A 16,503-nucleotide genomic window follows, 5' to 3' on the forward strand; every position below is an offset into this window, starting at 1 on the left:
CTTCTTCCAGACGGCATCTTCTATCTTCATCCATCCAATCCGTGTCGTATGGATGAAGATAGAAGATGCCGTCTGGATGAAGACTTCTGCCCATCTGGAGGATCACTTCGCCCAGCTTGGATGAAGACTTCTCCCGACTTCGTTGAGGACTTCAGCCCGGTTGGATGAAGATTTCTGCCGCTTCCTTGAGGATGGATGTCCGGTCTTCAGAACAGTAAGTCGATCTCCAGGGGGTTAGTGTTTGGTTTTTTTAAGGGTGTATTGGGTGGGTTTTATTTTTAGGTTAGGGCTTTGGGCTGCAAAAGAGCTAAATGCCCTTTTAAGTGCAATACCCATCCAAATGCCCTTTTCAGGTTTTTTTAGTTAGGGTTTTATTTGGGGGGTTGGTTGTGTGGGTGGTGGGTTTTACTGTTGGGGGGGGGGTTGTATTTTGTTTACAGGTAAAAGAGCTGATTACTTTGGGGCAATGCCCCACAAAAGGCCCTTTTAAGGGCTATTGATAGTTTAGTTTAGGCTAGGGTTTTTTTTTATTTGTTTTTTTTTTTTTGATAGGGCTATTAGATTAGGTGTAAATAATTTAAATATCTTGTAATTTGTTTATTATTTTCTGTAATTTAGTGTTTTTGTTTGTACTTTAGCTAATTGTATTTAATTTATTTAATTGTATTTAATTTAGGTCATTTATTTAATTGTAGTGTAGTGTTAGGTGTAATTGTAACTTAGGTTAGGTACTTTTGTATTTATTTTAGCTAGGTAGTTATTAAACAGTTAATAACTATTTAGTAATTATTCTACCTATATAAAATAAATACAAACTTGCCTGTAAAATAAAAATAAACCCTAAGATAGCTACAATGTAACTATTAGTTATATTGTAGCTTGTTTAGGGTTTATTTTACAGGTAAGTATTTAGTTTTAAATAGGAACTATTTAGGTAATAATATTAATATTTATTTAGATTTATTGTAATTATATTTAAGTTAGGGGGTGTTAGGGTTAATTAGGTTAACTAATGCTTGAGAGGCGGGAGTGCGGCGGTTTAGTGGTTAATATGTTTATTATAGTGGCGGCGACGCTGGGGCGGCAGATTAGGGGTTAATAAGTATAATGTAGGTGGAGGCGATGTCTGGAGCAGTAGATTAGGGGTTAATAAGTGTAAGATTAGGGGTGTTTAGACTCAGGGTTCATGTTAGGGTGTTAGGTCTAAACATAACTTTTATTTCCCCATAGGAATCAATGGGGCTGCGTTACTGAGTTTTACGCTGCTTTTTTGCAGGTGTAAGACTTTTTCTCAGCCGGCTCTCCCCATTGATTTCTATGGGGAAATCGTGCACGAGCACATACGACCAGCTCACCGCTGACTTAAAGCAGCGCTGGTATTGTAGTGCGGTATGGAGCTCAATTTTGCTCAACGCTCACTTCTTGCCTTTTAACGCTGGGTTTGTAAAAACCCGTAATTCCAGCGCTGCAGGTAAGTGAGCGGTGAGAAAAAAATGCTCGTTAGCACCACATAGCCTCTAACGCAAATCTCCTGAAATGCAAGTCTGTCAGAAGATCTGAGATAAGGGGCAGTCTGCAGAGGTTTAGATACAAGGTAAAAAGTATATTAATATAACAGTGTTTGTTATGCAAAACTGAGGAATGGTAAATAAATGGATTATCTATTTTTTTAAACAATAATATTGTTGGTGTTTACTGCCCCTTTAAGCACTATATGGCAGCTGTGTTTGACATCAGAAATAAAAAAGAAAGTTTTATTTTTATTTCCAAAATGCATTCGCTATTTGAATCATGAAACTTTACTTCATTTTGTATATACAGTATGCATGTATTTTTGAGTAGGCCTCTACTATAGATTACATTTGAGTGTATATGAGAAGATCTACAGCTTTTGCATCAGTGTATATGAGCTGATTATAAAGAGAATTGAATTCACAATTGTTCTTGTATGATTCAAATAGAACATACAATTATAAACAACTTTATGTACTTCTATTATAAAATTTGCTTCATCCTTTGTTGTTAAAAGAACAGAAATGCACTACTAGGCCCTAGATGAAGACATAGGTGAGCCAATGACAAAATAGATGCGTGTGCAGTAACCAATCACCAGCTAGCTCCCAATGGTACATTGCTGCCCCGTAACCTAATAAGGCATGTTTTCAACAAAGGATACCAAGAGAATGAAACAAATTAGATAGCAGAAGTCAATTAGAAAGGTATTTAATATTGCAAGCTCTATCTGAATGATAAAAGTCTAATGTCATCTTCACTGCCCCTTTAAAAAGACATGAAATCCCAAATTATTCTTTATTGATTTAGATAGAGCACACAATTCTAAAAAAATTCTAATTTACTTCTATTATCTAATTTGCTTTGTTCTTTTGGTATCCTTTGTTAAAAATAATACCTAAGTAGGCTCAGAAGCTGTGAGCTAGCTTCTGATTGGTGGTTGCACATATATGCCTCTTGTCATTGGCTTTCAGATGTGTTCAGCTAGCTCCCAGTAGTGCATTGTTGCTCTTTCAGCAAAGGATACTAAGGGAATGAAGAAATATTGATAATAGAAGTAATTTAAAAAGTTGTGTAAAACTGTATTTTCTACCTGAATCATGAAATAACAAAATTGTGTTTCATGTCCCTTTAAGCCATAGGCCTCTATTTAACAAGGTCTGGCGTACCTGATCCAACAGTGCGGATCAGGTCCGCCAGACCTCGCTGAATACGGAGAGCAATACGCTCTCCGTATTCAGCATTGCACCAGCAGCTCACAAGAGCTGCTGGTGCAACGACGCCCCCTGCTGACTCGCAGCCAATCGGCTGCCAGCAGGGGGGTGTCAATCAACTCGATCGTACTCGATTGGGTTGAATTCCGGCGATGTCTGTCCGCCTGCTCAGAGCAGGCGGACAGGTTATGGAGCAGCGGTCTTTGTGACCGCTGCTTCATAACTGCTGTCTCTGGCGAGTCTGTAGGCTCGCCAGAAACACGGGGCATCAAGCTCCATTCGGAGCTTGATAGATAGGCCCCATAGTATGTGTGTTTATATGTGTGTAGGAGTGTGCATATGCTGATCTGGAAGAATAATCTGCTCAGCGTTGGTTTAAAGATGAATATAATTGCATGTGTGTACTTATTTGGATTTTTATTTTAATACTCAACCTTTCTTTCTGTGCAACAAAAATGTGTTTGGTATCCTTTTTACAAAAATAATCTGCTGTATCAATATTATTATAAACTTTTATTTATAAAACATCTGCAGGTTCTACAATAGTTAAGAACCCGCAAACGCAGAAATTGTAAACACACGCCATGATGTCGAACACCAATCTTTTGTGTGGTATAAAATAAGCCAAGATTTTGTAACCCTTTTGAATTCCAGAAAGAAGTATGCACTTAAAAAGAAAATTCTAAAATGTGCAGTTAATTACATAACGTCTTCAAAACCATATTTTCATCATTTTGATTGTAAGGGGGCATTTCAATCTTTACCACCAGTGGCTCAGAAATGTTTGTTCTGTCTGTTTGTTTGCCAGGCAATAAATGTGAAAAGCATCTATTTCAACATACGGAGCCCCAGAGGTGTCACACAAGATTTTTTTATAAATCGTGCGCATATTTTGCTAAATCTTGAGCACATTTACTTTATGGTGAGCATGTTTTGATAAATCGTGCGCACGTTATAGCTTAATCGTGCGCACATTATAATAAATCATCCGCACGATTTAGTTAAATCGTGAGCACAGTTTAACTAAATTGTGTGCGCGATATAGCTTAATCGTGTGCACGATTTAGCAAAATGTGCTCACGATTTATAAAAAAATCTTGTGTGACACCTCTGGGGCCCTGTATCAACACACCAACACCAATATAATTGCAACATTTGATCAAACTATTCATGACAAGTCTCAACTCTGACTTTTCTTTAAGTATGAGTGGTTAGACAACAGATAGGAATATTCTGAGAGAAATGTGAAAAGTGTGCCCAGAAATTAAGAAACCTGGCATGGAAAATGTAGACTTACTTCCAGATGACTTCCATCTGCAGTTTAATAGTTCCTAATTCAGTAATGTCTACGATTATGATACGTGGTCTTGTGGTAAAGAAATCAGCACTGTCGCAGGTCACAACTCCAACTAAAATAGTAGTCAGGCCACGCAACTCGATAACCTGAAAATGAAGCTGTGTTAAAAGCAATATCTACAAAAAAACTGTTACAAATGATTAGGAAAGATTATTCATGTTTTAAGTCCTACAGAATATTTTTATTTATTAAGGCTATCAAGGTTGCATATGTTAGGTTCTTATTTTAGCAAACAACCATTTTCTTTGTAAAAATGTTAAATCAGTGATCTAACTTTTAAACAACGATACATTTTAACAAATAAAATATGATCTTTAGAATATTTGTTCATTAATGTAATCAGGTGTTTAAATGTCAATTACTAATTAACACAAAAGTTTATGAAATGGTAAACACTGCATCATGAACTGAGTTTGCTAGAAATATTAATAACCGCAATAAAATAAAAAGTCAGTGATTAGTAATTAACTAATTTTGTATGATTGCTAAAAACAATTGTTCACAATAGGTTATTTCACATTTAATTATTTTAAAGGCATGAAAACACAAATTATGCTTACCAGATAATTTCCTTTCCTTCTGTATGAGGAGAGTCCACGGCTTCATTCATTACTTGTGGGAAATACAGAACCTGGCCACCAGGAGGAGGCAGACACCCCAGCCAAAGGCTTAAGTACCTCCCCCACTCCCCTCATCCCCCAGTCATTCTGCCAAGGGAACAAGGAAACAGTAGGAGAAATATCAGGGTATAAATGGTGCCAGAAGAAAAAACAAAAGAAATTTAGGTCCGCCAAACGGAGAACGGGGCGGGAGCCATGGACTCTCCTCGTACAGATAGAAATGAAATTATCAGGTAAGTATAATTTATGTTTTACATCTTAATATGAGGAGAGTCCACAGCTTCATTCATTACTTGTGGGAAACAAATATCCAAGCTCTAGAGGACACTGAATGAAAACGGGAGGGTAAAAAAGAGGTGGTCCTTAGTCTGAGGGCACCACAGCCTGCAAAACCTTTCTCCCAAAAGCTGCTTCAGTTGAAGCAAAAATGTCAAATTTGTAAACCTTTGAAAAAGTATGTAAGGAGGACCAGGTAGCCGCCTTACAAATCTGCTCCATAGAGGCGTCATTCTTGAAGGCCCAAGAAGAAGCTACAGCTCTAGTTGAGTGAACCGTAATCCTCTGAGGAGACTTATGTCCCGCTGTCTCATAAGCCAAGCGAATCATGCTCCTCAGCCAAAAAGATAGGGAAGTGGAAGAAGCCTTCTGTCCCTTGCGCTTCCCTGAATAGACAACAAACAATGCTAAAGTCTGTCTGAAATCCTTCGTAGCCTGAAGATAACATTTCAAAGCTCGAACCACATCCAAGTTATAAAGTAACCGTTCCTTTGAAGAAGAAGAAGGAAGGAACTACAATCTCCTAAATAATATTGCGATCAGAACAACCTTAGGGAGAAATCCCAACCCAGTGCGAGGACAGCCTTATCGGCATGAAAAAACAGGTAAGGAGGCTCACATTACAAGGCCGCCAACTCAGAGACTCTGCATCCCGAGGCGATAGCCAGTAGAAAAAGAACCTTCCAAGACAGAATCTTAATGTCAAGAGAATGCATAGGCTCAAACGGAGCCCTCTGCAAAACCCTAAGAATAAGATTCAAAATCCAAGGAGGAGCAGAATGTCTAAATACAGGCCTGATCCTGGATAAAGCCTGAACAAAAGACTGTATAACAGGAAGCTCAGCGAGCTTCTTGTGTAACAACATAGATAGAACCGAAATCTGTCCCTTTAAGGAACTGATGGCAAGTCCCTTCTTTAAACCGTTCTGGAGGAAGGAAAGTATCCTGGATACCCTGACCTTATGCCAGGGATATCCATGAGTATCACACCAGAGTAAGTAGGTCCTCCACACCTTATGATAGATGCGTCGGGTGACTGACTTCCTGGCTTGAATGAGAGTATTAATCGCACTCTCAGAAAACCCTCTCCTGGCTAAGACTAAGCATTCAATCTCCACGCAGTCAGCCTCAGAGAATCTAGATTTTGATGCACAAAGAGGCCCTGTACCAGCAGATCCCTGCGAAAGGGCAACCTCCATGGAGCATATGATGACATCCCCAACAGATCCGCAAACCACATCCACCACGGCCACGACGGAGCAATCAGAATAGTTGATGCTTGCTCCTGCTTGATGTGGGCCACTACTCGAGGTAGAAGTGGTAAATATGTATACTAGGTTGAATCCCTGGACCGTGACCTGTATCTGGGTATCTTGAAGTTGAGTCTGGATGCCATGAGATCTATCTCCGGCATCCCCCATCTGTTACAAATCTCCGCAAACACTGCGGGTGAAGAGACCATTCCCCCAGATGAAATGATTGTCTGCTGAGAAAATCCGCTTCCCAGTTGTCCACACCCGGAATGTGGATCGCTGACAGAGAGCAGTTGTGGGTCTCCACCCACTCCAAAATCCAAGATACTTCCTTCATGGCTAGGGAGCTTCTCGTTCCCCCCCTGATGGTTGATGTAAGCTATAGAGGTAATATTGACCAACTGGAATCTGATGAACTGGGACGAACCCAGGAGGGACCAAGCCCTCAGAGCATTGAAGATTGCTCGAAGTTCCAGGATGTTGATCGGAAGAAGCAACATCTCCCGATTCCACCTGCCCTGTGCCTTCCTTGCACCCCAAACAGATCCCCATCCTGAGAGGCTCGCGTCCGTAGTAACAATCTTCCAGGATGGTCTCAGGAAGGATATCCCATGGGACAGCTGATCTAGACGGAGCCACCAAGAGAGGGATTCCCTAGACCAGTTGTCCAGAGAGATATGTTGGGATAGATCTGAGTGATCGCCGTTCCATTGCCTCAGCATGCACAACTGAAGAGGTCATAGATGGAACCTGGCGAATGGAATGACATCTATACTGGATACCATGAGCCCAATCACTTCCACACACCGGGCCAAAGATGGCCTTGAGGAGGTCTGAAAGGCAAGACAGCTGGAGGCAATTTTGCAACGTCTCTTGCCTGTCAGGAATATCTTCATGGAGTCTATTACTATGCCCAGGAACTCCACTCTGGTACTGGGAACCAGAGAACTCTTTCCTGAGTTTATCTACAACCATGAGATCGAAGAAGAAGTAGAAGAGCTCTCAAATGGTCCTCTGCCAGCCAGCAGAATGGAGCCTTGATCAGGATGTCGTCCAGATAAGGTGCTATTGCAATATCTCTGGATCTCGCTACCACGAGCAAAGCTCCCAGAACCTTCATAAAGACTCTTGGAGCAGTAGCCAGACTGAAGGGGAGAGCTACAAACTGGAAGTGCTGGTCCAGAAAGGCGAATCTTATGAACTTAAATGGACAGTCTAGACAAAAATAAACTTTCATGATTTAGATAGGGCATGTAATTTTAATCTACTTTTATCATCAAAATGTCTTTGTTCCATTGGTGGTATTTTTGAAAAGCTAAACCTAGGTAGGCTCAAACTGATTTCTAAAACCGTTGAAAACCGCCTCTTAGCTCAGAGCATTTTTAAATGTTTTCATAGTTAGACAGTACTAGTTCATGTGTGTCATATAGATAACATTGTGCTCACTCCCATTGAGTTATTTAGGAGTCAGCACTGATAGGCTGAACTGCATGTTTGTCAAAAGCACTGAGGTAAGGGGGCAGTCTGCAGAGGCTTAGATACAAGGTAATCACAGAGGTAATATGTGTATAAATAGAACAGTGTTGGTTATGCAAAACTGGGGAATGGGTGATAAAGGGATTATCTATCGTTTTTCAAATTAAAAATTCTGGAGTCGGCTGTCCCTTTAAAGTGATCCTTGTGAATCGGCACATGAAGGTAAGCATCCTTCAAGTCTATCATAGTCATGAACTGACCCTCTTGAACTAAGGGCAAAATAGACCTTATCGTCTCCATCTTGAAACTTGTTTAAGCACTTTAGGTCTAGAATCAGGCAAAACGTGCCCTCCTTCTTTGGGACCACGAGAAGGTTTGAATAGTACCCTAGACCTCTTTCTGCTAGAGGTACCAGTACAATTACTTCTAGAGAGGAGAGATCCCTCACGCACTCTAGAAAGGCATCTCGTTACTCTGGTCTTGACGATAGATTTGACAAAAGGAATCTGCCCCTGGGAGGGTGAGTTTTGAAACCTATCCTGTAACCCTGGGCAATAACCTCCAGAACCCAAGGATCCTGCACATCTCTCATCCAAGCCTACACGAAAATAGATAGTCTGCCCCCTATGAGATCCAGAGACGGATCGGGGCTGCCCCTTCATTTTGATTTTGTCTCGGAGGGCTTCTTGTTTTGCTTGGCTGTATTCCAAGACTGAGAAGGTTTCCAAGATCCCTTGGACTGCTCGGGCTTTGCGGCAGGCTGCTGTGACTGGGACTTGTCCGAATGAAAGGGACGAAAATTAGGACCCTTAGGTTTATTCTTCTTATCCTGCGGTAGAAAGGTACCCTTGCCCCCGTGACCGTGGATATGATAGAGTCCAGGCCTGGACCGAAAAGAAACTTACCCTTAACTGTAAGGGAAAGTAATCTAGATTTGGACATCATGTCAGTAGACCACGACTTCAACCACAGGGCCCTCGGGGCCAGAACAGAAAAGCCTGATGTCTTGGCATTCAAGTGAATAATCTGCATATTTGCATCACAGATACACAAATTAGCTACCCTCAGGGTCTTAATTCTTTCCTGTATCTCATTGAGGGGAGTCTCCACCTCGATCATCTCTGACAGAGAGTCACACCAATAGGTAGCGGCTCCAGCCACCGCAGTGACCGCCGCTGAAGGCTGAAATATGAACCCCATGTGCTGAAACATCTTTCTTAACAGGGTCTCTAATTTCTTATCCATGAGTTCCTTAAATGACGAACTATCCTCGAGTGGGATAGTTGTGCGCTTAGCGAGCGTGGATATAGCTCCATCTAACTTAGGGACAGATCCCCACAATTCTAGCTAAGAATCAGGAACCGGGAACAATTTCTTAAACGAAGAAGAAGGGGAGAAAGATGAACCAAGTCTCTTCCATTCATTATTTATAATATTTGCCATCTTTATGGGAACCGGGAAAGTCTGGGGGACCACCCTGTCCTCATAAACTTTATCAAGCTTAGAACTAGAAGGTTCCTCCGGTAACTTCGGTTACGGAACCTCTAGGGTAGCCAATGCTTCTTTTTAATAAAAACCCGTAAGTGCTCCATCCTAAACCTAAAGTCTAGCTCCTCCTCAGCCGGAGGTTTAGAGGCCCCAGAAGTATCGGAATCCTCTGCATCAGCAGATAATCTAGTCTCAGATACATCCAACGGAGTAGATGACCCCTGAGAAGGATAGTAATGTTTAACCTTTTGCTTGCGCTTAGCAGGGCAAGGTAAAGCACTGAAGTCCGCAGACACCGCTGTTTGCAACTGATCAGCAAAATATGGCGGCCACAGGGCCCCTCCCGCAGGAGGATTAGTATTGCACTGGGGAGCTGCATGTGTAATCGGAGATGATTGTAGGGAACGCACCTCGCAGGACGGAGACCCCTCAGAGGTGGACGGCTCATTGGTACTAAACATCTTGTTCTTTTTAGATATCACTATTTTATCAAGGCATGTGGAACATAGTTGAGCAGGCAGATATACCGTAGCCTCCACACAATAAACACAGGCATTAGATTTAGGCACAGAGGGAGTACCCTCTAACGCATCAGAGTCCTCCATAGCTTGCGCCCTTATCTGTTGTATTCTATTGTATCTGAGGCGAAACTATGCATTCAAGGAAACTTTTTTAGCTCAATGTTACACATTTAGGGAAAATGTGATATATGTCAGATTATATATGAGGTTTTCAATACCCTTAAGTATTAATCATTTGCTAAATGACTTAAAGGCATATGAAACCCAAAATTTGTCTTTCATGATTCAGATAGAGCATGTTAACAATTTTGCTTCTTTCTCTTGTTATCCTTTCTTGAAGGAGCAGCAATGTACTACTGGGAGCTAGCTGGAAATGTCAGAAGTTACTGTAAAAAGCCTGACTGTCAGTTTTGTTCAGGCCTTACAAGCAACGAGTTTTATGGTGAGCCACCAGCACTCAGCAGTTAGATTTATACGTTCACAGAAAATCTGATGATATTTATGCACAGCTTGCCACTGTGCAAAACACTAGGGCTTCTATGCACAATTTAAGATATTTTCTAAGGTATGCATACCTTTGTACCCAAAAGACCTTTAACATTAGGAGACTTCTTGGAAGGCAGCCAGGTCGCATAAAAACTCTTATTAACCTCCATATGTTTATAGACATCTGGATGGGGAGTGGTTGCTTAACTCTACGACTGCTGGAATGTATAATTGCATAGTTCAAAAATCTGTGGCATTTTGCTAAAAAATTCTCAGTATGTTAGTGATGGAATTATTAAAATGGTAGTATATAGTTAAAAATGACCTTATATATTTGTAACCCCATAAAAAAGTTAGAATGAATAGTATTATAGTTAATAATGAAAGGGTTAACTCTGCAAAACAATGATAATAAGCTTTTTGGGTTCAAATCTTTGTGATTACAAATTATATTGGGGGGAAACAGTGGTGCGCAATGTTTTTATCAGATTTTTTTTTTTTAACCATTGTTCCAGTAAACAAAATTGGAAAACGTATTTATTTTTAACTAGTACTACTTTAAACAAACTTGAAATGAGTTGTATTTCAGCAAAATACCAGGCATAGCTTTTCATTGCATCACATAAAAATTACTACAAAATACATATACACACAAACTTAGACATATATGCACAAGATACACTCAATTGCATACCTCCCAACATTTTAAAATTCAAAAGAGGGACACCGTCCCTAACCCCCCCCCCCGGCCCCACGGCAAATAATTGAAATGTGGTGGGCAGGAGCAGGGATGGGGCTTAAAAAAATCATAAGACCAAAGTAATATAAATAAAATTCTAAATAAAGTCATATATTTTAATACTCTTAGGCAGCAAATCAAACACAAGCTCAAACCACGGGTATAGCTATGTGAGCTCTGTATTTAATTAACCTTTGCAGAGTCAGTGCTAAATATTTTTATCTTAATTGGACATTTAATAAAAGATTATTTAAAACTGCTCTCTGTATTCCTCATTAATATTCTAGATTTTGGCCTTTAAAGTTAGCAAAAATGCACAGTAACACACTACATAGCATACACTTACACATGCAGATACACACACTACATAGCATACACTTATATAGGCAGATACACACACACTACATAGCATACACTTATGCATGCAGATACACACACACTACATAGCATACACTTACACATGCAGATACACACACACACTACATTGCATATACTTACACATGCAACACACACACACTACATAGCATACACTTATACATGCAGATACACACACACTACATAGCATACACTTATACATGCAGATACACACACTACATAGCATACACTTATACATGCAGATACACACACACTACATAGCATACACTTACACATGCAGATACACACACTACATAGCATACACTTATATAGGCAGATATACACACACTACATAGCATACACTTACACATGCAGATACACACACTACATAGCATACACTTACACATGCAGATACACACACACTACATTGCATATACTTACACATGCAGATACACACACACACTACGTAGCATACACTTATACATGCAGATACACACACACTACATAGCATATGCTTATACATACAGATACACAAACACACTACATAGCATACACTTATACATGCAGATACACACACACTACATAGCTTACACTTATACATGCAGATAAACACACTTCATAGCTTACATTTATACATGCAGACACACACTACATAGCATACACTTATACATGCAGATACACACACAGACACTTATACATACAGATACACACAGTACACAGCTTACACTTATACATGCAGATACACACACATACACACTTATAGATACAGATAGAACCACACACTACATCATATATGGGTATTTGTAACTCATTTTATGGGGTCCTGGGGTTGGCAAGCACATAAGCAGGCAGTCTGATGCTGCCACTGTTCGTTACACTGGAGTTAGCACTTCTCATCCTATAAAACTGAAGGCATGCTAGTATTATCACCAGGGGTTAGAGGTCACCATTACCTGAGGTCAGAGGGTATACAGCCTTCCTACTCCTGCTTAACCCACACATCATTACTTTTTCACAAGAACTCTAACAGGTATATAACCCTGGGAGAGAAAAGCCAGCTGCTTTTGAATATGTGCCCAAAATATTTTTTTTTAAATTTTTTATTTTTTTTAATGCATGGGGCAATGCAGGACAGATAACTAGCAACTCGGGACAGTGGATAGACCCTTAAAATCGGGGCTATCCCGTGAAAATCGGGACAGTTGGGGGGTATGCAATTGCAAGGGAATGTTAGGAAACTCTCTAACAGTGGCATCTGTGGATGGTATGAGTGTGTTATGTTGTGTTAGAAATTGGAAGAGGAGTAGTGAGGTTTGACTGCTAAATGCTATTGTATAATGTTATGAGCCACATACATTTGGGATGGCATCTAGTCCAAGTGAAAATGCTGCAAACTACCCCTATGACTGAGAGACTAACATAGATAAAGCACCACAGGAATACACTGTGCCCCCTGGTTCAACTGTTGGATAGGCCTCATGCAGAAATTATTTATTAACCCCTTAACGACCAACGACGTATGGGGTACGTCCTGCAAAAAAATGCAGTTAATGACCAAGGACGTACCCCGTATGTCGTTGGTCTTTGAAAGCAGTGGAAGCGATCCTGATCACTTCCAACTGCTTTCATGTTATAGCAGTGATGCCTCGATATTGAGACATCCTGCTATAACATTTTCTAGCCGTCCGATGAAGAGAGAGCCACCCTGTGGCCCTCTCTGCATCGGCCATCAATGGCCATGTTCGTTGGTGGGTGGGAGCTGATCCAGGGAGGCGGGTGGGCGGCCATCGGTGGGGAAGGGGGGCGGGATCGAGTGTGCGCGCATGCGCGGGTGCGCACGCGTGCACGTGAGCGTGTGTGCGCGCGCGTGCACGGGAGTGGGAAACCTACACTATGGAACAACTGTAAGGTGGTACTCGGTGGGAGAGAGGGTGGGAACATTGCATATTTTAACGATCTGGGAGGGTGGGAGGTTGGGGGTTGAGGGGGGGCAGCTACACTACAGAAAATACTATTTTTAACATAATAAAATAATAAAATGTTATAAAAAACATATTTGATTTCAAACTGGGTACTGGCAGACAGCTGCCAGTACCCAATATGGCGCATAATAAGGCCGAGAGGGGGGTTAGAGAGCTGTTGGAGGGAGGATCAGGGAAGTTGGGGGCTAAGGGGGGATCCTACAGAGCAGAATTATCTTTTTTTTTTTTTTTTTAAATCCCCAAAAAACTCTTATTTTAGTACTGGCAGACTTACTGCCAGTACTTAAGATGGAGGGGACAATTGTGGGGTGGGGGAGGGAAGAGAGCTGTTTGGGAGGGATCAGGGGGTGTGATGTGTCATGTGGGAGGTTGATACCTACACTAAAGCTAAAATTAACCCTGCAAGTTCCCTACAAGCTCCCTAATTAACCACTTCATTATACACTTGTGGTGCGCAACGGCATTTAGCTGCCTTCTAATTACCAAAAAGCAAAGCCAAAGCCATATATGTCTGCTATTTCTGAACAAAGGGGATCCCAGAGAAGCTTTTACAACCATTTATGCCATAATTGCACAAGCTGTTTGTAAATAATTTCAGTGAGAAACCTAAAATTGTGAAAAATTTAACGCTTTATTTTTATTTGTTAGAATTTGGCGGTGAAATGGTGGCATGAAATATACCAAAATGGGCCTAGATCAATACTTTGGGTTGTCTACTACATTATACTAAAGCTAAAATTAACCCTAAAAGCTCCCTACAAGCTTCCTAATTAACCCCTTCAATTCTGGGCATAATACATGTGTGGTGCGCAGTGGCATTTTGCGGCTTTCTAAATACCAAAAAGCAATGCCAAAGCCATATATGTCTGCAATTTCTGAACAAAGGGGATCCCAGAGAAGCATTTACAACCATGTATGCCATAATTGCACAAGTTGTTTGTAAATAATTTCAGTGAGAAACCTAAAGTTTATGAAACAATTTGTGAAAAAGTGAAAAAAATTTTTTATTTGATCGCATTTGGTTGTGAAATGGTGGCATGAAATATACCAAAATGGGCCTAGATCAATACTTTGGGATGTCTTCTAAAAAAATATATATGTATGTCAAGGGATATTCAGGGATTCCTGAAAGATATCAGTGTCCCAATGTAACTAGCGCTAATTTTGAAAAAAAGTGGTTTGGAAATAGCAAAGTGCTACTTGTATTTATTTCCCTATAACTTGCAAAAAATGCAAAGCACATGTAAACATTGGGTATTTCTAAACTCAGGACAAAATTTAGAAACTATTTAGCATGGGTGTTTTTTGGTGGTTGTAGATGTGTAACAGATTTTGGGGGTCAAAGTTAGAAAAAGTGTGTTTTTTTCCATTTTTTCCTCATATTTTATAAAGTTTTATAGTAAATTATAAGATATGATGAAAATAATGGTATCTTTAGAAAGTCCATTTAATGGCGAGAAAAACGGTAAATAATATGTGTGGGTACAGTAAATGAGTAAGAGGAAAATTACAGCTAAACACAAACGCTTCAGAAATGTAAAAATAGCCTTGGTCCCAAACGGACAGAAAATGGAAAAGTGCTGTGGTCCTTAAGGGGTTAAAGGGATACTAAACACAAATTTTTTTCTTTCATAATTAAGATAGGGCATTCAATTTTAAGCAACTTTCTAATTTACTCCTATTATCAATTGTTATTTGTTCTATTGCTATCTTTATTTGAAAAGCAGGAATATAACGTTTAGGAGCCGGCCCATTTTAGGTTCAGCACCCTGGATAGCGTTTGCTAATTGGTGGCTACATTTAGCCACCAATCAGCAAGCACTACCCAGTTGCTGAACCAAAGATGGGCCGGCTCTTAAGCTTACATTTCTGCTTTTTTAAATAAAGATACCAAGAGAATGAAGAAATTCATAATAGGAGTAAATAAGAAAGTTGCTTAAAATTGCATGCTCTATCTGAATCATGAAAGAAAACATGTGGGTTCAGTGTCCCTTAAATATTTTTACTGAGTGTGGAGGATGTATTGTGATGACAATAGGTTAATATCACATACATGCAAATTAGTATTTTCCTTGCAGCATGAACAAAGGGGTTACAAAAATAGACCTTTCCTGTAACCTTAAGAAGTTTGAATGGACTATAGTATCTGGCAGTTTCAGAAGACTTCCCAGTTTCTTTTTCAAAAAGTACTTAACACACAAAAAGCCTTTATAGGGTAAAAACGGGTTTGCAGCAGCAAAACCCGTATAGCATTGTGATCACTTGAGAAACTCACTGACCAATTCGGTCGGAAAACAAAATGCCTTTTCGAAAGCAAATCGCCTAAAGATTGTAATAGATGCCATAGTTATACACAAGCAAAAATGCAATAATTTAAATGTGTCCCTTTAAAATAATGTTAAAGTGAAGGTAAACTTTGATGAATAAAAGCCTGTTTTTTTAAAATACTATTAAAAACAGGGGCACTTTCATTCATCAATGTTTAGAAAGCAGATGTTTTGTTTAAAAACTTACCTCTCTCCTCTTCACAGCCGGGGCAGCTTCCCTCTCCTCACACGTCAGCAATGACTAATCCGGCTTCCTCCAATCACGGCTTTCCCACCAGGGGAGTCATTGCCTGAGGCCATGCTATGATTGGAGAAAGCCGTATTAGTCATTGCTGATGTGTGAAGAGAGGATCTCCGGGCGGGGGAAGCTGTTCCAGCTGTGAAGAGGAGAGAGGTAAGTTTTTAAACAAAACAGCTGCTTTCTAAACTTTGATGAATAAAAAAGTGCCCCTTTTTTAATAGTATTTTTAAAAACTGGGCTTTCATTCATCAAAGTTTACCTTCACTTTAAATAATTTATTTTAGAATGTAATGACTATATTATGTAAGGGATATATTGTTTTATTGTAACCTTGGTAGGCAAAGATGTCCACTCAATGGTATACAGTAGGTATGTGCATTCGTGCCTTAACAAATCGGGAAGAAGGGTAATGTATGCCGCATTCGGCTCTTTTCGGAGCTGGATTTATTCTTGTGAAAGTACAACACACTGAGATCTGGATTCACACAGATCTCAGTGTGTTGCACTTTCGAATAACAAATCTGGTTTTGAAAAGAGCTGAATACGCCTTGCGGTCGCATTCTTCCGATTCGTTACAGGAGGAAGTGCACGAATGCACATACTTAGTATACAGTGTTAAAATGGTGAGTTGTGATAATAATCTTTCTTTCTTGTTAG

At 40.1% G+C, this 16,503-nt stretch overlaps 1 protein-coding gene and 1 long non-coding RNA gene across 2 annotated transcripts in view; one reads left to right on the forward strand and one right to left on the reverse strand.

Annotated features, from left to right (window-relative positions):
- RIPOR3 (RIPOR family member 3) overlaps positions 1–16,503 on the reverse strand; it is a 626,178-nt gene that overhangs the window by 302,533 nt on the left and 307,142 nt on the right. The window contains exon 11 of the mRNA XM_053692678.1: positions 4,024–4,169. Within this exon, the coding sequence (XP_053548653.1) occupies positions 4,024–4,169 (146 nt within the window). The remainder of the gene's footprint in view (positions 1–4,023; positions 4,170–16,503) is intronic.
- LOC128640288 (uncharacterized) overlaps positions 1–16,503 on the forward strand; it is a 231,108-nt gene that overhangs the window by 53,231 nt on the left and 161,374 nt on the right. The window lies entirely within an intron of this gene.

Source organism: Bombina bombina, chromosome 1 (assembly GCF_027579735.1).
Source record: "Bombina bombina isolate aBomBom1 chromosome 1, aBomBom1.pri, whole genome shotgun sequence".
In the NCBI taxonomy this organism is placed as follows: Eukaryota; Metazoa; Chordata; class Amphibia; order Anura; family Bombinatoridae; genus Bombina; species Bombina bombina.